Genomic DNA, 24,189 nt, shown 5'->3' on the forward strand with positions numbered 1-24,189 from the left:
CTCTCGCGATCACCACTGTCGACTGAGGCTGCCTCTATATCTTCTATGGAACACGCGCTGTCCGCTCTTGACATCGACACAATGACCTCTGCACAGCGCGACGATCCATGGATAACTTCGCTTCTGGACGTCTTATCTGGGGTACCGACACTTCCCATCACTCGAGCATTGCGACGCCAGGCTTCGCACTTCACCATTCGAGGTGGCCTTTTGTACCGGCGCAATTACTCACCAGACGGCAGGAAGTGGCTACTCGTTATTCCCCGAAAGCTGCGCTCTACAATCTGTGCATCATTTCACTCCGACCCGCAATGCGCTCACGCCGGTGTCTTCAAGACCTACGAGCGTTTAAGGAAGCGGTACTACTGGCGTGGGATGTTTACTTTTGTTCGACAGTTTATTCGCAGCTGCCACGAGTGTCAGCGACGAAAACAGCCACCGAATGCAGGGGCAGCTCCACTACAGCCGCTTGCGTGCCCTGACCGCCCATTCGATCGCGTCGGAATCGACCTTTATGGACCACTGCCATTGACCACAGCAGGTAACCGGTGGGCCATCGTTGCTGTAGATCACCTGACACGGTACGCTGAAACCGCTGCTCTTCCTACGGCGACCGCTCAGGACGTCGCATCGTTCATCCTCCATCGGTTTGTGTTGCGTCACGGCCCTCCTCGCGAGCTCCTCAGTGATCGGGGCCGTGTATTTCTATCCGACGTAATCCAAGCACTTCTCCGTCAGTGCCATATTGTACACCGGATGAGTACTGCTTACCACCCCCAGACGAATGGCCTGACTGAGCGGTTTAATCGGACCCTGGGTGACATGCTCGCGACGCATGTGGCATCTGACCAAACGAACTGGGACCTGGTTCTTCCGTTTGCGACCTACGCGTACAACACCGCTACCCAAGTCACCACCGGCTTTTCTCCATTCTACCTTCTATACGGACGTCAACCATCGCACACAATTGACACTTTGCTGCCATACGCACCAGATGTATCTGAGTGCACGACCGTGTCTGAAGCCGCCCGTCACGCCGAAGAATGCCGCCAACTAGCGAAGCAGTTTACTACGGCTGACCAGCAACGCCAGAAAAAGGCCCGCGATGACGACCACCCTCCTGCCGCCAAGTTCGCCCCTGGAACCCTTGTATGGCTGCATGTACCACCCTGTGCGCCTGGTTTGTCTACCAAGCTACTTTCAAATTACCATGGCCCATACCGCGTGGTAGAGCGCACATCGCCCGTCAATTACGCCATTGAACCGCTTACGCCACCCGGTGACCACCGTCGGCGTGGACACGATATTGTTCACGTGGACCGCTTGAAGCCGTACTTCGACCCGCTCGTTCCTACTTGTTAGATCGCCAGGATGGCTTGATCTTTCTCGACGGGGGCAGTTATAGTGAAGGAATGATGACAACAAGAGGGAACAGTAAGCATCATCGCAGAGTATGGCACCACGAGATCGGCGCTCGAGCTCCTCCATCTTCCTCGTCCTGTCGCTATCTCCAATCTCCCACCTGCCCGTTTGGTTCGCCCAATAAACCTCGTTACACTTCTAATGTAGGTTGTTTTTTTTTTCGTTTTTTTTTACTTTAAGAATCACTACCACGCAAAATTGCATACAGTAGCGGATCTTTCGATGGTACCAGAGCATGACTGCACGTATAGGAAGGGCCTGAAGCTTCCTTCATTGTGGCCAAGTGCGTTTACTTGCATGTATCTCCAAATTGTATCTGTAGAGGAAACCAGCTCTATTGTGCTGATTCCCACGCTGTTTTTTTTTTCATGTTATTTCCGGGTATAGCGGGAATGAGAATTCTATCATCACCATCAGCCTGACTACACCCACTGCATCTTCCATGTTCCGCCAGTCAACCCGGCCTTGCGCCTGCTGCTGCCACTTTGTACCTGCAAATTTTCTAATCCCATCTGCCCACCTAACTTTCTGTCTCCACTTCACCCGATTGCCTTCTTTAGGAATCCAGTCAGGTACTTTTGAAGACCAACGGTTGTAATTCCTATGCGCTATGCACCCGGCCCATGTCCATCTCTTCTTCTTGATTTTAACTATGATATCCCTAACCCGGGTTTGTTCCCTGAGAATTTGAGAATGAGAATATAATTAAGAGTAAATGTGAATCTTCTTATCTTCTTCCGTGATCACAGCCTGAAATTTTCTCATTTCCTTTTGATCGTGCTGCAGGAAGTAAGGTATAAATATACCCGATTAAACGCAAGTTCTTTCTTTTTTTTCTTAGTACGATAAGCAGGAAGTGCGTTCAAGTACTATAGGAGCAGTTGTATCTATCTGTCTAAGTCAGTGGAAGTGCCTGCGGCATTACTGAGGTTATTCTCACACGTATCGTGAAGGTGACAATAATTATACGTTGAGCGTGATCTCAATGTATTTTCCTCTCCGTCGCTATAGGAAGCCCAAGCGCAGAGAAAATGTGTGGTTCGTGAGTCGAGTTCTCGAAGTTAAGAAACACGTGCTTCATTGTCTCACACCTTATCTCTAAAAAAAATTCAGTAGATCCTACTCATTTTGACGGTCGATGTCATGCGACGCAGTAGGCGAATAATGGCTTATACGTCTTTTTTTGTTTTGCTGTAATTCAAGCAGTGAGAGTTGGACAAGCTTTTTGCGGGTTTTTAGTGTCTGTGGGTACACCGTAGCCAGACCTGTGGCAAGAACTATTTATTCAGAGGTAGGATTGGGGGGGGGGGGGGGGGGGCGCACTAGCAGGAAGTCTTGACTCTATGAGAAAAGCGCATATTTTGCGTGAAGTAATTGTTTGAGGAAGCAACAATTCGGAAGGGGGGGGGGGGTGTGGTGGCCTTATGGTAATGGAATTGATCGTGCACTAACCAGGCACATCGACCACAATGACACCGAATAGGTATCCTATGGTACGGCGCAACGTCAGTACTCGCTTTAGAGGATATATATCAGTTTTACGCAATCGAACTGCACGTTCTTGTGCCATGATGGGCAGACTTTAAGAAGCGATTTTCACCCTACTTCTCTGGGTTGAGCAACAGCGGGCCATAGCATGATGAGTCCTAAGAGTTAATATGTGATGTTCATTACATTGTTACACATGCCGATGGCAAACTCAATCACAGATAACGTCGCCCCAGTATGACGCCATTATAGGGTCTTTGTCGATAGCAGTTCCAAGCACTGGAATAGCTCTTCGGTAGAATGCTTGACTACCACGCAGAATGTTTGGGTTCAATTCCTGTTCCAATCACGATTTTCAGTCTTTCCGTCACTTATGCGTTATTTATAGATGCTGTGATCTGCTCCCAGATCTTAGCAGAATCTTAGCAATTTTCCCCTCACCGACAACACTGCTGATGCCTGCACTACATTTTCTGCGACGCAAGCTCCAAAACTCGATCGCGTAAGGATTGTTGAAAATGTGTGGGTGGATTGATTGATTGATTGATTGATTGATTGATTGATTGATTGATTGATTGATTGATGGAGAGTTAAAGTGCGTTTATGTGGCTAAGAAAAACTTCGCATTTGAAAATAGCCGCTCATCAACGAGTCCAAATTTGTGCCCCGACACGCCGCAACAGGCAAAAAGCTAAGTTTTCGTTCAAAACAGGTTTTACGTAAGACACGTGGGCATCGCAACCTTGGGCTGTTTAAACGAATATTTTTCTTCTTATTTTGTTCAATATGAAGACGTGAATCGATTACATCACAAAACGTCGAATGCGCCAACCAAACCGTTTCCGTGTGCATGCGTCTCGCGTAGCCCTGTTCATTTAAATATAAACAGTGAATTTAAACAGCCCACTATCGCGGCACCAGAAGCGATCCGTAAAATGGCCGGTAGTTTTGGATGGTGGAGAAGCATGAAAGTTAAACCGACGTTATAATCAAGAGACAGTTTATTATTTTAAGAAAATCGAAGAACGCTAACCACTTTTAAGGAAGAGATGGGTGCCGACGGCTGTAGACGTAGTGTGCCGTATACATTCTATAGACAGGTACAGTGATGTTCAGATTGGCTGGTCAATGCCTCTGTAGGCGGATGCATTTTTGTCAAACGCACCCTGTCCGACAATGTGGACTTCATGCTCGGCTGCTGACCCGAAAGTCACGTGTTCGATCCTGACCGTGACTTTTCAGCAGAGCCTTTACCATCAGTATGTTCCAACTAGCCCCCCACACAATATTTTGAATGACTGAACCTTTTAGACTAATACGTGAAGAATCTCAAGGTGTCTTTGACAAAGCTGGGACCATATATCGAAACGTCGACCAACCTGCCTAAGACGAATCATCTTCTTTTTAAAACATCTACAACTATCTTCTAGAGACGTTGCAACCTCGCATAGTAAACAGGCAGCGTCGTACGGAAGGTGTCACAGGTGAGTCTTGTACGTACATAAGTAAAGAATGTAAAAGATTAAAAAAAATATGTTTTCTACCAATTGTCCCGTCGTCGTTTTGTAATGCGTCCCACGAGGTGACACACGTGAGCGGAGCGCGGTGGAACGATTTGTCAAGCGCGAATGGCAAGGTACACAGAGATCAGCCGAAGCCAGCCACAGGCTTGCTGTCGACAAGTGCTGTTTCCGGTACCGTGCGAACTAACAGGTTTCTTCCTCTTTTGTTATTGTTTTTCAACCGCATGGAACGTCGAGTTGCTCCACCCAGTGGTCGTTAAGCAAAAGGGGAGATGCAGCGCAGCGTCGCGGCCCGTTTCACGCGTGAGTGCGGCCGCGATAACGACCTCCGAAAAACGTGAGCGCCCAGCTGGATATGGTGCCCAGCTGCAAGAGCGCGTCCAGTGTGGCTTGGCTGCCCGCTGCTAGGTCCTCCGGCGGGGTCGCACGAAAATGAGTCGACCCGGTGTTTTCGTGTCACCGCCGTCACCATACATGCGCGAGTGCTTCCACGAGACGAGACGAGCATATCATCCGGTGGATTCTGCATAGTTTGTTGACCAGATACGACTCGCGGTCTTCCCACAGCTATAACCTTTAGCTCCTACGCGGAGAGTTCTCATCAGCGATACCAGAGAATACTGACGGTGCGATCGTCCGGACACAGCGGGAATGATGGATAAAGTGCATAATACATTTATTTATTTTTATTTATTATACCTCAAAGACCCCTAAAGAAAGAACAATGTACATGAGGGTGGGAATATCTACAATATAAGTTTTTCTATGATGCGTTTGAACATAGTTCGGTCAGATTGAGGCACTTCTTTTGTGGGAAGCCCATTTCAGTCCCTTGATGTCAGGTTGAAGAAGGAGGATGCATGGGACACAGTGTGAGCTTAAGGCGGGTATACGGTCTTTTCGTCGTCGTTCTGGCTTGAGTGGCGATGTGCGGGAACAATCACGGTGACTTGGGGTGATTTGTAAAGGAATTTGTGAAAGAGAAAAAGGCGGGTGACTCGACGGCGAGATACAAGGCTGGGAAGGTTTGCTTGGGGTTTGAGTTTCGATGAACGAAAGTTATAGGAATCATCTGCTAAAATGAAACGTACGACACGGTTTCAATCTGATGGTATTGTGGTTATGTCGGTAAGGGTACCGCAGTACTGTGTAGTTTTCGACGTTCTCCACCTCCTCGGTGCCGTGGACCCTACCAGACTCAGGCCTGGTAAACTTTCTGTCCTTCTTTTATTCTTCTTTATCTTCAACCACGGAGCCCCGCCGTTATATACACAACGTTAAGTGGTGTTCTGGACAGTGCAGAATACGAGATCTGTGGCACTGAAGAAGACGTCGATTTGCTAAGCCAATTTTCTCAATTTGTCCTATAGATACGAACCCTTTTTTACGCTTTGCGGTGATTAGACGATCGGCTGCTCTGATGATGGATTCATAGGAGGGGTTTAACGTCCCGAAAACACCATATGATTATGAGAGACGCCGTAGTGGAGGACTCCGGAAATTTCGAAAACCTGGGGCTCTTCAACGTGCACTCAAATCTGAGCACACTGGCCTACAACATTTCCGCTTCCATCGGAAATGCAGCCGCCACAGCCGGAGTTCGATCCCGCAACCAGCTGGTCAGCAGCCGAGTACTTTAGCCACTAGACCACCGCGGCGGGGCAATCAACCGCTCTCCGCGCGGGCGCTTATGGAGCACCATCCCCATCGCTCGTAGGCTCACAAAGCAGTTGAATCGCTGTTTTTTTTTTAGGTTGACCGCGGGGCTGTTTGACTACCTTTGACTATTTTACAGTGTCAATACTGACAAGTAGGCCAGTTGGTACTGATTCGCATCTTTTTTTTGCGCAACACACACGCGAACACGGACACACGCCTATAGTGTCTATTTCTTTGTAGTCCGTGTGTGTGTTGCACAAAACAAAAAGTCGTGTCTGTTGTATAGTAGTGGTGGCAGTGGTTATAAGAGGTAGAAGGCGCCTAATTTCTGCAGCCCGGTAGGAAATATGGTGCAGCGCGTATACTATTGGATAGTGCCACAGCAACGTGCGCGTCGGCGCACTTACTGATGGTTTCCTTCTTTTTATCTCAATCTCTCTCTCTTTTTATACTCACCTTTCTCAATCCGCCAGTGTACGGAAGTCGACCATGCATGCGTCTTGTTAACCTCCCTGCCTGCTTTTTTCCCGTTTATTCTTCTCCTTCTCTTCTTATAGCTTTATTTATTACTATAGCAGCTATGATAGCTTAATTGCGGAAGTGTTGAGTTCCTAAGAAAGGGGACCACATCCCGGGTAAAAACACAATGCAATACACTATAGCAACCGGCGTGAGCTCTCACAGAGGCAATACAAGGCTGCAGATTTACGGCACACCGCTCGAAGCAGGATTGTATTGTGGCCCTGTTCAAGCACATTTCAGTTTCCTTCTTTTTTTCACCAACAAAGATATCAGAACTAAATACACCACTAGCCACTTAACAATACGAAGAACCTTTACATTAGCCCACACATCGGCTGCCTTATTATTCAGCGTATTTTTGCACATGTTTTTTGCGTTTCTATTGTGTCCTCAGCTACCGTTTCTTGTTTCGTCGTGTGCTTTTCTGTCTCCTGTGACACCAGTATCTTGTGTACAAGTTCCGTATACATCGAAACGTGCAGCTCCCAGCGGTGCACCGCGAAACATTTTACTTCTTCGCTTGTCTCCGTCTGCGATTTACTTGTGTGTCAGCGCCGTTTGCGTTTAATTTCTGTACACTACAAGCACTACACGACGGTGCACGACGTCAGTGTATACACGTACAGAAGATATCTGTGTGCTGCTATTTCGTGGCGCGCTATATATATACTTTATACGCTCGTAGCGCATTTATCGAGTTACCACCTATCCGTTTTCGTGAAACAAGAGCGGACAACTGCGACTGTTAATTGTGCATAGAAAAAAAAAGAGACACGAAGTGGATGGATGCGACAAACAAAGTGGTTCCTCCTCAAGTTAATTTTGCGAAAACGAAAGCTGCCTTCGCCTTTCCTCGTGCGAGCGTCAATTGTGCGTCGCGATTTGCCGTGCGCGCGTCTGGCGCAATGAAGGCCCTCTTGTTTCGTTCGCTTTATAACTCGCTCAAAGGAGGGGAGTGGGGGCGCGCATAGCCGCTGGCGTGTTTTATAAGACGTGGCACGTGTTTGTTTTTCACGCGACGACGACGAAGAGAGCGGGGCGTCGATGCGGCTTGTTTCTCCCGCTTAATTATACAACGCCTCTCGCGGGCAACCTTTTCAAAGTCTGTTTAAAGAAAAAAAAGATCGTTTCTTTCTTGCAACCGGAGGCAATTAACAATCATTTTCTGCCTCTGGTGCTCCCGTAACCCTCCAACCTCTCTCTCCCTTCCTTTCCCCATTCCCCTTTTTTAGTGCCTCAAAAAGGCCATATCGGCTTTCTTCGCTCCTGTCACTACGCATATGTGGATGTGTTCAGTCTTATTGTGGCGCTATTTACTTTATTGATTTTAAAAGAATGTTGTTTAGGTACAGGGGAGAAAAAATGCAATCATCAGATAAACAATTACCCCGTTACTTTATTCAGGGCTGACAATAAAAGCGTTAAAGTGCTCCGTGGGTCACTGAGGAAAAGGGGAGAGATTATTCTTATATAGCGAAAAAAAAATAAGGGAAGGCGAGAAGGAGGCAGGTGGCCGCGGGAGAGGCATCCACGCTTCAGCTTGTCACGAAAATGCCCCAGGCACATAATTAGGAGAACAACAGAACCCGGGGTTCTCCGGAACCATGACCCTCTCCACCTGCCGTTTCTCTGCTTGTCATTCGCTCCCTGTTTTAGTACGGCGATGAAGAGAAAATAAAGACATCATGAGTGCACCCTCGATTCAGCAGCATCTCTGTAGTATGCTATGCCCAAGCGAATGAAAGGGTAACTGAAAACATCCAGCCCATTTTAGAAGCTGATTTGTCGTGTTTTTAGTTTGCCTTTTCTGTCTTTCACTATCTTTGTCAATTTACCATCTCTTTCATCAGTTTCATGCATGTCCAATAAATGCATTAGCGCGCTGTTTTTTCTGCTTTTTTAGAATTCTGCCTTTTTTATTCGTCAAGTTCGGGCAGCATGGTTCGCGACGTTGTTCTGACTTCTGTTACATTACGAGTACACAAGCTGCGCATTTGCGGTCACTCAAGAACTTTATTTAAGCCAGCAGGGTGTCCACGAGGGACATCCCAGCAGCCGCTACTGTAGGCGACGCCCGAGTCCGGGCGGGAACGTGGTGACGTTCCGCCAGTTCTTGGGCCCTCTGGGCTGCTTTTCGTTGCTTTAGGAAATTGGGGCTCTCCCATTCGGACTCACTGGTGAGAGGTCCTGGAGGTAACGCGGTACATTGCCAGAGCATGCGTTCGAGTGAACAGTACACTTCTGAGCGGTCTGGGCATTGTGAATTTATGTCCGAGTTGCAACGGCTCAGTCGGCCTCGTGACGGGTACAATCTAGTTTGTAGCATGCAAAACGCTACCTCTTGCGCGCATTCGAGCTTTGCTTGCGGTAAAGGGTATTGGGAGGTAATTTAGTGCCTGAAATTTTTTTTCTTATAATGAAGTAAAAAAACAAGCACGTTGTTTCTCGGCGCAGTAGTACAACCGACGTTCGTACTATAGAACTGTTGAGTGTGTCCGCCACGGTAGTATACATTAAGTATAGTTGCGGCTCTCGGCTGCTGGCCCGAAGGCCGTGGTTTTGACTCCACCCATGGCGATCGCAATTTTACAGAGGCTGATTGGTCCGCGTACTTTATGCAATCTCAGTGCACATTAAAGAACACCAGGCTGACGAAGTTTCCGGAGACTTCCACAGCACAGTGCCTTATAATAATACTTTCAGAGGAGCGAGAGAGGGGGTTGCTTAGGGCACCATAACATAACATTATTAAGATTTGCTTTCACTGCGGAGCAGTATTTATGGGAAGGGACCGGGTTGAAAGAGAGGTAGACGAAGTGAGCGAGGTGAGCAGTGGGAAAGGTTCGAGTCTGCAGTAGTCACCGCAGTACCACACAGACAATTCAAGTGCAGTTGCTCCACCGTGTTGGTCTAGTGGCTACGGTACTCGGCTGCTGACCCGCAGGTCGCGAGATCGAATCCCGGAGGCGGCGGCTGCATTTCCGATGGAGGCGGAAATGTTGTTAGCCCGTGTTCTCTGATTTGGGTGCACGTTAAACAACCCCAGGTGGTCGAAATTTCCGGAGCCCTCCACTACGGCGCTTCTCATATTCATATGATGGTATCGGGACGTTAAACCCCACAAATCAATCAATGAATCAAGTGCAGTCCGCCGTGGTGGTGCTGCGGTACAGCGATTATGGTCCTTGGCTGCTGAGCCAAGAACGCGGATTCAATTTCAGTCACAACGAGGCCAAAAACAACTTTACATACAATGCTCAAGTACTGTGCACGTACCGCACCTTTACCGTGCAGTGCCCGTTCAACCACTTCAGGTGGTCGAAATTATCGAGAGCCCTCTCTTATATCGTTTATATATTCGGCATCTCTCGGTCTGAGTCGCCTCACCAAACCATTTCAACTGCTTGTCGCCGCGCCAGTCTTCTAAAAGGATAAATGATTGCGAGATACCCAAGCTGTATTAACGTCTGAAAATACCGTTCTTTCTTCCCGTTTCCTGAAACGGCAGCACCCCACAATCCTCCTTCCCAACCTTCGCCTACGCCCTCTTTCACAAGCCGAGGCGTGACGCCATTTTGTATCATTATTCGTCTCTCGCTGTGCAACTGTGCCGCCGGTGTCTGTCTGCCAACTCCTGTTCGTTCGCACCTGTTTCCGAAACAAGGGAAAGGTGTGCTCGGCGCAGGACAAACCCGGTGGAAGAAATATAGCAGCTGCAAGCGAGGTGGCCCATTCCTGCTTGAGGAATCAAGACGCCGGTAAGGCAAGGCCAAGAAATAAAGAAAAGAATAAGGCCCGAAAAAAGCGTATTTGGGAGAAAAAAAAAGGTACGCGGTCGTGGAATTGAATTAGCAAACTAAGTTTTTCTTCGTATTCTTTTTGCGGCGTGCCGTTAAGGAAATAGAATCAGTGCCCCCTGTAGGAGGAGGTCCAGTCATTTGTCAGGCGCTGTAGGCTGCCTATACGCTTCTCTTCCACCCGTTTACCCTCTTTTTCGTTTTTCTTCTTTTTTTTCTTAGAGGCACGCCTTTCTTTCCCGCCCAGCCATCTGGGCCCTGCAAATTAGCGCGAGATCTGCTCTCTCGGGTGAACGCTGCGTACGAAACAGGGACAGAAAAGAGAATTGAAACACAACGGGTAAAAGTAAATAATTAGCTTTCGTCTCGTGCACGGGGTGTGACGATACTCGCGCATGCGCACTGACTTTACGTTGTAGAGGAGGGGGCGTCTTACTTAGGTGTTAACATAGAAGATATCCTTTCTCAACTTCGCCGATATCTTGATAACGCTCCTGACAACTAAGACCTTATCTTCAACGTTCGCAGTTAACAATTAGAAAAAATGGCAGCATATCCACGGAGTGAAGGATGGAGAGTGGGACGAAGCATTCGTCCGTCCATTCGTTCTTGCTTCCGTCCATCCATGCGTCCGTCTGTGTGACCGTCCATGCGTCTGTTCGTGCGTTCGTCCATGCATCAGCCCCTGCGTCCGTTCATGCGTCCATCCATGCATCTGTCTGTGTGGTGTCCGTTCGTCCATCTATTCAACACTCCAAGTACCACCATCTCGCATATTTTCATCATATATTCCCCGTATAGAAGCACCGCCATCCAGCGGACATTCCAAGGACTGAACGAGAGGTAGCACACGCACACTATCTTACGGCTTGCGCTTCGGGAGGAGGAGGTAAAACTTTATTAGACCAAGGGATTTGGGCACTTACGTCCCAGGGTCCCCGCACGACCCCACTGCGCTATGCGTTCATGAGTTCATGCAGTTCCATAACGTGGGCGGCCCGGTCAGTGGCGATTTTCTGCTTGGCCGGGTCCGTCGAGCGCTTCGGGTCTACTTCCCACCTTCAACCACCTCGAGTTCATGGTATATACTAGTTCACTGTATTCATGGCACTGCGGCCCAACACTCGCTAAGCCTTTCTAAAACCGAGGAGATTACGCCCAGTGAGTATAACGTAGCAACCTTTTTCTGTCAGATAGTGCTCAATGTACATTCCAATGGCTGTTAATGGGAAATGAGAGGCAGGAGAATTCGGCTTTTACTTTCTTACGACTTGCGCTTCGTATCTACTTCCCACCTTTAACTACCTCGAGTTCATTCATGGTATATACTAGTTCATTGTATTCATGGCACTGCGGCTCAACGCTCACTAAACCTTTCTAAAACTGAGGAGGTTACACCCAGCGAGTATAACGTAGCAACCCTTTCTTGTCAGATATTGCTCAATGTACATTCCAATGGCTGCTAATGGAGATCGCAGCGTGCGCGTTAACTAAAAGCCGAATGCTCCTGTTTTTCATTCCCCTTTAGCAGCCATTGACATGTACATTGAGCACCATCTTTTATTGTTCAACAACGCACAGAAGAAATCTCTCACCGGCACCACCTTGGAGGTCAAAATGTTATACTCGTTTCACACTACTACAACGGCTACGAGGGACAAACATGTGCCACTATAAGGAGCTTCGCCCGAAACGCGGGTCGAGATATCTCTAATAACACTGAACATTACGTTTATTAAAGCTTACAAGTAACTTACTTTTTCTTAGTAATAGATAACTGAGACGCCAACTGAAATGTATGGGACGCGTTTCGTGCACTGTTGGCCCGCAATTTTCGTCATCTTTTTTACCAACAATGTTTCCCCCGCTACATATCCACTATTGCGCTCTAACAGACCACGATCATCGAAGCGTTTACCAAGAAAGCACTCCAAAGCCGCTGGCAGCATCTTAAACAACTGTTTCTTCTTTCTCATCACGTCTCTTCTTCTCTAGTCTTTCCACGAAACAGTCTTCGAGAGAGGAGTAAACGTAAAAGTTAAAAAAAAAGATATATTGTGAGCTGCTACGATATCCGGGTCAAATTAACCAAAAAGGGTTTCGCGCAATACAGGACAAACAAGAAAAATGGCCGTACACGTACGGCGAGAATAAGGACCACGAGACGAAATAAGCGAAAAAAAAGGACATCAACCAACCGCAAAATAAACACGAGATAGACTGAGGGGGGGGGGGGATAAGGACATTGATTGCGAAAATGAAAAGAGGAACAAAAAAGTTGGAGAGGAAGTTTGGGAAGGGTGGAGGCGTCTTTAATCATAGCCTCTGCGGCTCCACAACTCATTTGCGTTGAGATGGCGATCTTTCTGGGCAAAAAACTGTGTCTCCTGTAGGTTGAAACAGGGGCGCAAAAGAAAGTTCGCTGAAACCAGCACGAGACAAGGGGATGAAAAGGAAATGGAAGCGGATGCTCACGCAAATTAGAGAAGCTGGCTTCTTTATACTGGGGTGAATGGGGTGTCGACGTCAGGGCGTGGAGAAGAATGAATAGCAATCGCAGCAATAGGAGAGGGGAGGAGAAGAGAAGGAGACCAGCAAAGGGTGCCTCTCGAATAACGGCTGAAAAGTGCTGTGGTGGAGAAGATGCGAAGAAGAAAGAGAGCGAGAGGTGAGACTGTAGCGTAGTCAGTTTCATTAAGTGGGTTTGCGTGCTTTTAAGGTTAGAAACGATACGTGTGTGTGTGTGTGTGTGTGTGTGTGTGTGTGTGTGTGTGTGTGTGTGTGTGTGTGTGTGTGTGTGTGTGTGTGTGTGTGTGTGTGTGTGTGTTTTCTGTTCGACATTTCTTTCATATACACCGCAGTGCTTTGTTTACTGCCGGTTGCGTCGGGATATTTATTCAAATATATGTCCTCCTACAATTTACCAAATCATTATTTACCTTTCTCTTTCTCCCTTTGTCCGCACTAAACAGCTCAAAATTGGTTAGAAGGGTTTGCTGTCGCTTTCGTCCTTATAAATCTCCAGACTGGGCTTGTTTTACCCTCCTCGTCATCATCATCACTATGGCATATGCAATACAGGTCATTGTTTGGTTTATCAGTCCGCCTACTTGTATCCCTTTCTGTAACTGTTCGATATATCTAAATATCCATCTGCTTTTGTAAATCTATCTATCTATCTATCTATCTATCTATCTATCTATCTATCTATCTATCTATCTATCTATCTATCTATATATCTCTCTCTCTAATTTAATGTGGCAGGAACCAACAAGCGTGAGCATACTACACGGCACTTTTCCCTTAGCTTTCACGAGTGCCCTGCACCTTCACTTTTTTTCCTCCTTCCTTCAAGCGCCCTGTTGCCCTTCTCGTATCTGTTTACATGCTCCGAGACATTATCAACTTATTATTATCTTTTCCCCTGCGCGACTTCTTTCTTTCATTCTCTATCTCTCTTCCGTGTATGTGTTTCATGTTCATGCGAGTTCCGGTTGAGATAAGCTTGACAGGGCCAAGGTTGGGCGTGGCCACGGACACCCACGCACACGCACGAACACACAGCGGGCGCACAGAGAAGCGCCGAAGGGCTGAGGGGGGATGGCTGTGCCAGCAAACAACGCGTCGCAAACACGCGCAATACACTCCCGTTTGATTACTCTCATTTATTCGTCCTCTTCGCGATTCTCGCTTCGTGGGACGCTGTCGTTGTCAAACACTCCGGCAGGTATCTTGTCAGGACGGTCTGCGAGCTGCCTCTTTATTTTCTTCTTTTCACACGGTGCAGCCATGGCGCGAGGGAACGCTACAAGATCACCGTCATGTTGTCTTTTGTGTTTCTTTTCGCCATTTGTGTTTATTTTTGGTCATTTGTTGACCGTCTTTACGGGAAGTCACGCGAATCGTTCTCTTTAGCGCTAAAAATAACATCAATATGAAACTCGCTCTTTTTTGGGGGGGCCTTCCAGCCACGTATGTGTTTTCGATGGGTGCGGCTCTCAGTTTTTACTGTAACACTCTGTAACCTACGTTAAGATGAATGATATTTCACGTACGCTCAAAGACTGCTTTTCACCCATAACCTGAACCCTTGTTTTCGTCATACACTTCTTGTTTATGCGAGCCACTAGCGATACACTCTACCTTAAAATAAGATACGTTGCTTGTGGTAGTACGTGATTGGAATTATGCAATTGTACTCTCGCCTTTTTATTTGGGAGGCATAAACGTGTTAAGATACCTCATTATTACGTATATGTTGCTAATACGTATATATTATCATTGTTTTCGTTAGAATATATCACCGAGTGCAATTTATTTGATCTTCATGCTTTCTTGTGGTGTGTTTTTTTTTCCTTTCTGTCTTTCACTATCTTTGTCAATTTACCATCTATTTCATCAGTTTCATGCACGTTCAATGATATAGTACGACACTATACTTCAACTAATTCACACCTTTCTGTGCTTGTCTAAAACTGGAACAGTGGCACTCTCCAATGCGCATGACCTGTAATATTTGGGAAGACCTTTAACACGCTGTATGTGATTGTTTTCGTCGTGGTGCAGAACGACACGTTCTGGAAACAGCCCTGCCTCCGCAACGTGGCCCCAGCTTGGAACTGTGGCATCTACTTAGCCCGTGGCAGAGTAGCAGTTGCGCGATGCGAATGCGCAGTTCGTATCATTCAGGACTACAGACCAAACAGAAACGTGTGTTACTACTTCGTGTGTGTATGTGCTAGTGTGAGTGTGCCTGTATGCAATATCCGTGTATTGTTGTCTATATGTGATCATTCTGTACACTTTAGCAACCGTTCGAAGTAGCCAAACATGCAATAAAGCAGGCTATCATCCTCCTGTTCAATATGAAAAATTGCTTTAGATATGTGAAGTTGTACAGAGTGAGGTGCACGTTCGCTAATGCGTTCAACGTCGTACATGCTTGTTTTATGCAGATATTTGCTCACTAGATGCTACCAACAGCTCCTAAAATGATATTATTGAGCTTTCAGTTAGCCGTGTTGTTTAACCTCGAGCGCAGCTATATACATTTTCGTTTTGGTGATGACACCAGAGATGGTGTTTGAAATTGAAGTTTTAAATTCGTAAAAATGGGTAAGTATTTACTAAAGAGTGAACTTGTAAAAAATATCATCATGAAGCAATGCTAACTGGAAGTAGTGAGTCACACTGTTTTGTCAGTGACAGCTTTGTTTTCCTATAACAGCGTCATCAATATTTGGTAGTGCAAAACGTACGCTACACATGCCACTGAAATTTCTTTTGTTGTTGGTTTTTTTTTTGTTTTTTTAGGTTGCCGTCAGGCTCTATAATTACTAATTATCACTGAGATTAGATTGTTTATTTTTGTAGTTTCGGGCTTATAGTTACCAACCAGTCCTGATACTGTGAGCATGACAACGAGACAATCGGCGTGGCGCTTAATGGTCCTAGATAGCACTTTCATAACAAGGAAAAAAAATCCAGCCTTGGGACATGTAGTACTGATACGTAAGATGAGATTCGGCAGCGACGAGACAAGTCCCTCGTGTTGTTCAGTTTGATTGACTGATATGTAGGGTTTAACGTCCCGAAATGACCATATGATTATGAGAGACGCCGTAGCGGAGGGCTCCGGAAATTTCGACCACCTGGGGTTCTTTAACGTGCACCCAAATCTGAGCACGCGGGCCTACAACATTTCCGCCTCCATCGGAAATGCAGCCGCCGCAGCCGGTATTCGAACCCGCGTCCTGCGGGTCAGCAGCCGAGTACCTTAGCCACTAGACCACCGCGGCGGGGCGTGTTGTTCGGTCTTCCTTTGTGATTCGTCTCTGTGCTGTTCCAATGTGAATACGAACCAACTAGCCCAGCTTTCCCTTTTGCTGTAGTTAAGATGAGATGTTTGTTAGAAACGAGCAACTCATACAGCGAATGTAATTCTTGCTTCTAACGGGGTGGTACTTACCTGAACAAGTACAGTTATCCTGATCACTTTTTCTTTGCAGAAACATATTTAGAAATGACATGCGTTAAAGAACCCCAGGTGGTCAAAATTTCCGGAGCCCTTCAGTACGGCATCTCTCATAATCATATGGTGGTTTTGGGACGTTAAACACTACATATCAATCATTAAGGCATGTCATGCTTTTATGGAATACATATAATTAAGACCGGCGAAGGCGAACGCGTTTGAAACTGAAGCTCGCAATCTACTACTTCATCCATTGTTTCAGAATGCGTTAGATGTAGTACATGCAAGGATTATTTCAAATAGCTGTTGGCAAGACTCTGAATAGGGAGGCGTTTTGGGGAGCCTAATTAGTAACTAATATGCGTGTTCGTATATGTGGCAGTGTATTTCCGAAAATGAGAACAGCGAACGGGTGGAGTATCGCTGCTTCGTTTCTTTTTTTTACTAAAAAGATAATGGCATGACAGTCTCGCTGGGCAAGCACTGTTTTCTATGATGATTAATCACGTAGAAGGAAGCGAGTTAAGGAAGTGCTCATCCATATTGTTACAAAAAAACTACCATTAGAGTGTTCAGAAACTTTCTCAAAGCGTATCCCCTTTTCTAGAAGCCAGCAACTGCTGTTTTTAACTTAAGTAACCTTAATGGAACTCTTTTAAAATAGATTTATTCACTAATACGGCGGCTTAGTTTCGTTTTCAATTTTCGTGCTATTGTTATTATAGCTGATGTACTTGTTTGATTAATTGTTTGAAATCTGTAATTTTGAGACAGCAAGTCATGTAGATGAGGCTAAACTTTCTCTCATTTTATGAGACATAAAAAGTTCGTGAATAATACTAGGATCAAAAAATTATAAAATAACAGTATTAAGTGCATATATATAGGCTTCCAGATTACTGTGGTACACATTGACGTGGTTTTCCATCTCCAGGGCGTGGTTCAAAACACAACCGGCAACAGAGGATATGCGAAATTAGCAGAGAGAATTAGAATTTCGTTACGAATTCTTGTCACATTCTTTGTAAACTTCAGCTGCGATTCAGTGTCTATCACGTTCACAACATTTCTTTGTGTGCTGTGTTTTGTTTTGCACGACGGTTTCACAACAACCGAGTTTACACGAAATTGCATGTGTGGGTTTCACCAGGTACGCGCACCAGTCTTATGCATTAAATATGAACTGAACACTTCCTCTCGGGCTGCAGATTATCCACAGGTCGGCTACCCGAATAAATAGCGTAATTAAGTTCTTTCTTCCTAGCTTCTTTTTTGTCATTAGCACTTGGAATACTTGGAAGTAGACGGAACACTCAGCACCACTATACTACCCGAACGCTTCGCGTCTTCGGTTCGGTTCTTCTCAGACACCTGCTGGGCTACTCCAATAGAAAATGCTTCCCTGCTTTACTGTTTATGGATAGAAGTGGCATTCACCAAGTTGTTCTCTTTTGTAACCAAAAGGGCCGACAACCTTTCTTGCGTCAACTGTGGTAGAGAGGAGACATTGCAGCATACCTTCTGCAACTGTCATCGCAACAATGCGCAGAGAAAATCACTCGCGGTAAATTTAACTGCCCATACCAAACGGGGATGACGACAGAAACCTTTTCTAAATGTTCTCGGGTATCATCGCGAGTGAAGGCGACGAAGGCAGTGTTTAAATTTTTGAAAACATTGGACTTGCACCGGTGGTTGTTGACCAATGACGTTATCCTGACTGTGAGGTGCTTGACATTCTGCGTTTTCTACCCCTATCTTCCTTGTCTTTAACTCTATCTTTAAAACTGTTCTTTTTTTCTAGTGGAGGGTAACATACCAGTCCTTCCAAACGGCTAACATACCTGCCATTCTTGTTGAAGAAGAAGTTGTCACAGAGAACAGCCTCTGCTTCGAGCTCTGTGAGTTTCCTAATTCTTTTGCCAAGTTTTTTCAATAATCGACACACCTCGAAGGGGCGTTCCCCCTTAGAATGGGGGATCAAAACCCCATCCAGCAACCGGGACCGGGCCGACCACATCATAGTGCGTCTGACGCAAGTTCTCACCCCGGCCCAAGCGGGGCCCACGATGACAATTCTGATGACTCCTCCGTTGAAGATATGGCTTCGGACAGCGACTACGTGGTCGTACCAAGCCGACGCCTGAAGAGGAAAATCAGCCGGACATCGCCGACTAGCCGGCAAGCACAGACAAAGGCGAGTAGCATGCGGTCGTACACCATTTCGTATGTGCCGACATCGAAGACAGACATCTTGAACTCTCTAAATAGGCAGAGCCTGACAGAGTACTTTGAGCTCATCGCTCCAGGGAAAGTCGTAGAAATACGCATAAATACCCGAAAGAACATACTGTTCGTGGAGGTCACTACGAAGGCCTTAATGGACACGCTGAAAGCGATTGTTTGATTAGGAAACATTCCGGTTCGCGCATTCTCCGCGTACGACGAAGAAACGACAACAGGAGTTATATACGATGTGGATGAGGAGATAACAGACTCGAGTCTCGAGAAACTGCTGTCATCGTCGGCTCCCGTGCTTGGCTTCCACCGCTTTGGACGCACGCGATGTGTTAAAGTAGTGTTTCAGTCGAAGACGTTACCCACACATGTAAAAGTTGGGTACGTGAGGCACTCGGTACGTCCTTACGTACCAAAACCTCTGCAATGTCATAAATGCATGAAATTTGGGCACGTTAGTGCAGTTTGCAAGGGTGCAGTAACCTGCAAGCATTGCGGTGGCCCTCATGATGGTGATAACTGCAATGCTGTGGCCAAATGCCCAAACTGCTCAGGTGCCCACGACGCAACATCAAAGGAATGTCCCAAAATGAGGAATGAAATTAGTATCCTGAAGAAGATGGTTCGAGACCACTCCACTCACAGAGAAGCTGCAAGGGCTGTACGGCGCCGTAAACATCGTTCGCGATATCGACGCAAACGAAGCAGCAGTGCTCATAGCTTATCGAATTCGACACACAAAACCGTGCCCTCACCACCTCCTAGCCTACTTTTGTCGGCCAGAAAGGAGGATACAGATGCTCAAATGCCAATACAGTCCACGCAAGTACAAATGTAACCAGTCATTGGCTCTCCCCACGTCGGAAACTCAGTGGCCTTCACTACCGTCAAGAGCTACGGTAGCGCCATCACCACATAGTGCCCCTACCTCCAATGAAGAAAACAAGAAGATGGACAACACAGATGTCAAGGCTATGCTTAAAGATTTGATGGGTTCGATGCGTAAGATTCTCAGCAGCCTAAACACTCCCGCTGCTAAGGCGGCTGTGCAGCTACTTGAGGTTTTGGAGCCTCTCCTACTGGTTCTTCAGTAAGTGAACATGGCACTGATGTTCGAAGAACGCATGCGCCAGTCGCTTGTTATGCAATGGAATGCTCGTGGCTTACGTGGCCGTCTGTCAGACTTCAGACAATGGGTTTTTAAATATAAATTTCCTGTTATCGTTATATGTGAACCGAATATGGTTTCACCTTTTCGTATATCTGGATATATCCAGATTTGGTCCCGGAGTGATCAACATACGAGCAAAGTTCTCGTTTGTATACGCCGTGATTTGACATTCTTGAGACATGAAGTCGCGTCGCATACCAGCAATGATTACGTGAGCCTGACTATAACACATAAAAAGCGAACATTCTCCGTAATAGGAGGATACATACACCCAAGCGCACAGATGGACTGCTTCCACCTGGGGACCATTCTTCAATCAGCACAAAGGCCACACATTGTGATCGGCGATTTCAATGCACATCATCCTCTCTGGGGTAGCACTACAACGAATTATCGCGGAAGGGATTTAGCCAATTTTATATACAACTATGGACTAAGCGTGCTCAACGACGGATCACCTACATTTGTTCGTGGCACGTCCTACAGCAGCTGCCTCGACCTCTGTTTCGTTTCCAGAAACCTTCTGTCTTCCGCATGTTGGTGCACAGATTTGGACACTCGCGGCAGTGACCACCTTCCAACCTATGTTCAGTTCAGGTGGTTTCGCCGCACGCACACACGCTACATCCGTCAAACCGACTGGACACTGTTCAAGGCATCTGTCAAGTCTGGCTGTGAACACACGACTGATCCATCCGAGGTAGAAGACATCATTGCTTCTTCACTGCGTGACACAACCAAACAGGTTAACCTACCGATGCAGAGATCAGCAGTTGACTCCCAATACGAGGCCCTTCGTGCAATCCGTCGCCGTGCCGAACGACGATACAGACGAACGAAGTCACCTTCAGACCTTTCCGCCTGTCGTCGAGCTCAACGACATGTTCTTCGGCATCTTGACAAGATTGACAGGCAACGTTGGAGAAATTTCTGTGGATCTCTGGACACCAGGCAACCTCTATCTAAGATCTGGCGGGTGGTACGAAGTTTGCAGACAACTCCCCAACAACATCAACTATTTCAAGCTGTTGCTCTACATCAGGGACGGACAGAAGTTGAGATAGCCAGTGACTACTGTAGCCTCATCGTGGGCACCACTGATGATCTTGCCACTAATGAGCTTCTTACTACCATTGTGCCTCCATCGTCTGACGAGCGCCTTGATGTACGTTTTACAATACATGAGCTTGACGCTGCGATTTCTGCCTCCCGCCGATCATCGGCACCAGGACCTGACGGAATCACGTATGCTGCACTCAACCATCTTGATACAGAAGCACGACATATCCTGTTATCTCATTATAACACCTCATGGGAGTCAGGAGAAGTCCCAGCTAACTGGAAATGCAGTCGCATTATTGCACTGCTCAAGCCGGGAAAGTGTCCTTATGCACTTTCTTCCTACAGACCAATCGCGTTAGCCAGCTGCGTCGGAAAAGTGATGGAAAGAATGGTACTGGCACGATTAGAGTGGCTTCTAGAGAGCAACAACTCCTTTCCTGCATTTATGAACGGCTTCAGAAGAGGCCGATCTGCCATTGATGGTGTGGTCGACTTGATCACCAGCGTTGAAGAGGAAAGAAGCCGACGCAGACTAGTGGCGGCGGTCTTCTTAGACATTAAGGGTGCCTACGATAATGTGCTGCATTATGCGATCCTTGACGCACTGGAAGATTTCGACATCGGTGGACGACTGTACGCTTGAATTTTTAGCTACCTTAGGGACCGCACCATTTACATGACGACAAGTAACGGAGACACCGATCGATATAAGGTTCATCGTGGTGTTCCCCAAGGAGGAGTTCTCAGCCCGATCCTATTCAATGTCACAATGATCGGCCTAGCAGCAGAACTTCCCAGCACGGTGAAGATCACTGCATACGCTGATGACATATGCATATGGGCATCCGGAACTACTCGTCCGCAATTGCGAGCTCGACTACAGCGTGCAGTGACGATCACATACAAATATCTACGACGTCAGGGGCTCACTCTTTCAATCGACAAATGCGCAGTGCTTGCGTTATCGCACAAGCATATGTCGCAATACCCGATATTTATTAATGGGACAGCGATACCTGCTGTAACGCACCACAAGTTCCTTGGGGTTGTCGTACACAGAGATCTATCGTGGACGAGGCATGTCGCCGTACTTAAATCTAAATTGAAGAGCTTTGCTCTCATTCTTCGCCACGTAGCAGGAGCAAGATGGGGCCCATCAGAATCATCGCTACTTCAATTATACAATGCTCTATTTGTGGGATACATTCGATACAGCATGCCGGTGCTTTCCAATATGGGACCTAGTTGTGTGAAGACACTCGAGAGTGTTCAAGCTCAATGCTTACGAAGATGCTTGGGTCTACCACGCTGCACTTCAACAAATGGGACAATCGCAGAGGCTCGGGCTTGTCCCATCAGTGTATACATGCTCTGCGAGCCACTTAGAGTTCACCTACGATTACTGAGCAGACACAGACAGCACCCACTGTCAGTACTACCCGCCACTCACCCAGATTGCAGTTTCTCAAAAGTAATATTGCGGCATGAAAATATTATACCACCAAGGTTTTCTCCGCCAAATGCCCCTGCAGTGCCACCATGGATTCTGCCTAAACCACCTATCTCTTTTACGATACCTGGAATTACGAAGAAGTCGCTCATTTCTTCTGTTGGCCTCAGACAACTAACCCTATATCACATTTATACAACGTACAGTGATTCTCTGCACGTGTACACCGACGGATCCACCACGCTAAACACCTCCGCCGCAGCCTTTGTCATCCCAGACATGGATATCGCTCGTCGATTCAAAGTGGACCATAAAACCACATCAACTGCCGCAGAGCTTGTCGCTATCCGAGAGGCAATAAGGTTTATTTCCGGAGAGCGACCTCGAGCCTGGACGATTTTCTGTGATGCCAAACCCGCTTTGGAAACCATTAATTGCATCATGAAGCAAGGTCCATATTACTGCTTGGCAATAGAAATCACAGAACTTATTCAGGTTGCTTCAACAAATGGCCATCTTATAACTTTCCAGTGGATTCCCGCTCATTGCGGCGTGATGGGAAACGAAGAGGCAGACGCTGAAGCTAAAAATGCCTTAAGGAGTGCCCCTGAAGTACGCATTGCGTTTTCACGAGCTGACACGAACGCCCTGCTTCGCTGCGTGATGCGCAGCTACACACTTCAGCACTGGACCAAACCGGAACGGCGACACCAGCGACTTCACAAATGGGACCCGGAAATGAGGTTCCGCATGCCTCCTAAATTGAAACGGCAACTCACAAGTATGATCCACCGCATTCGTCTTGGTGTAGCGTACACTAGACGTTACGCACATATCATCGGTCGCAGTGACACCGGTCCTAATTTTGAACACTGTGATGTGCCAGAAACACTTGAGCACATATTTTGTGTCTGCCCAGCATACGCACGTGAACGACAAACACTGATTTCTTCTACTGAACAATATCGCAGTAGGTCATTAACTGATGAGACCATGTTGGGCCCTTGGCCAGACACCAACAGTGCAACTGCGGTCACAAGAGCAGTTATTACCTTTTTAGAAACAACTGGACTATGTGCGCGGCTCTAAAATGTGTCTCCGCTAGAAAGAACACTACATACTCACCTCTCTATCTCACCATCGTCATCCATTAATCTTTCTTTTCCCCTTTCCCTTCCCCCAGTGTAGAGTAGCAGGCTAGAGCAAACTATCGCTCAGGCCGACCTCTCTGCCTTTCTGTAAATAAACATACTTCCTTCCTTCCCTGTATCTCATTTATTTCGATAGAGCCCGACTAAACCAACTTTTTCGTAGCGTTCTCTTGACCAGGGTATGTCTGGAATGGAACTGTTTCCCGTATTTAATGACGCGATAGGAAAGAAAACTTACCGTAGACGAAATTCGAAGCGGCTGCAATCCAGAGTGCGCCGAGAAGCCAACTTTCCCGACGAACGTCGCACCAACCGCGGCGGATGGCCGACGCCCCATGGCATCGCTGGGCCTTCATCGTTCTCCGCGTGCTGTCAGGCATCGCGTTCACTCAGTTTCATCCGTACGTGCTCTGTAGAACTTAACGGAATGTTTCACTTCAAGCAGTTCGTTGCGAGCGAGTTGGCATGCGGCTCGGTCACCATCGCGATGCACCAAATTGACCAGAATCAACGTACTCGATGGTCACATTTACTACAAGCTTACACGCGTTTCAAAAAACTATGTGGCGTTGCAGTCTTCCTTCTCGATTCAGTGCATGTTCGCAGTCGTAGACTATGGCGTTGTTTAGAACGTTTTTCCGCTTTTCGATCGTTGTTGTGCCCTGACGGAGAACGCACAGATACACAATTATCCAGATAGAGCGGGAATTCCTTGTGGGTCAGAATGGACCT

General features: G+C 47.0%; 1 protein-coding gene across 1 annotated transcript in view; it reads right to left on the minus strand.

Annotated features, from left to right (window-relative positions):
* LOC119165342 (neurotrimin) overlaps window positions 1–23,973 on the minus strand; it is a 188,667-nt gene extending 164,694 nt beyond the window's left edge. Inside the window, exon 1 of the mRNA XM_075896172.1 lies at window positions 23,696–23,973. Coding sequence (XP_075752287.1) covers window positions 23,696–23,837 — 142 coding nt within the window. The 5' untranslated portion in view covers window positions 23,838–23,973. The remainder of the gene's footprint in view (window positions 1–23,695) is intronic.
* Window positions 23,974–24,189: the final 216 nt, after the last annotated feature.

This window comes from Rhipicephalus microplus, chromosome 1 (genome assembly GCF_043290135.1).
Source record: "Rhipicephalus microplus isolate Deutch F79 chromosome 1, USDA_Rmic, whole genome shotgun sequence".
Classification (NCBI taxonomy): domain Eukaryota; kingdom Metazoa; phylum Arthropoda; class Arachnida; order Ixodida; family Ixodidae; genus Rhipicephalus; species Rhipicephalus microplus.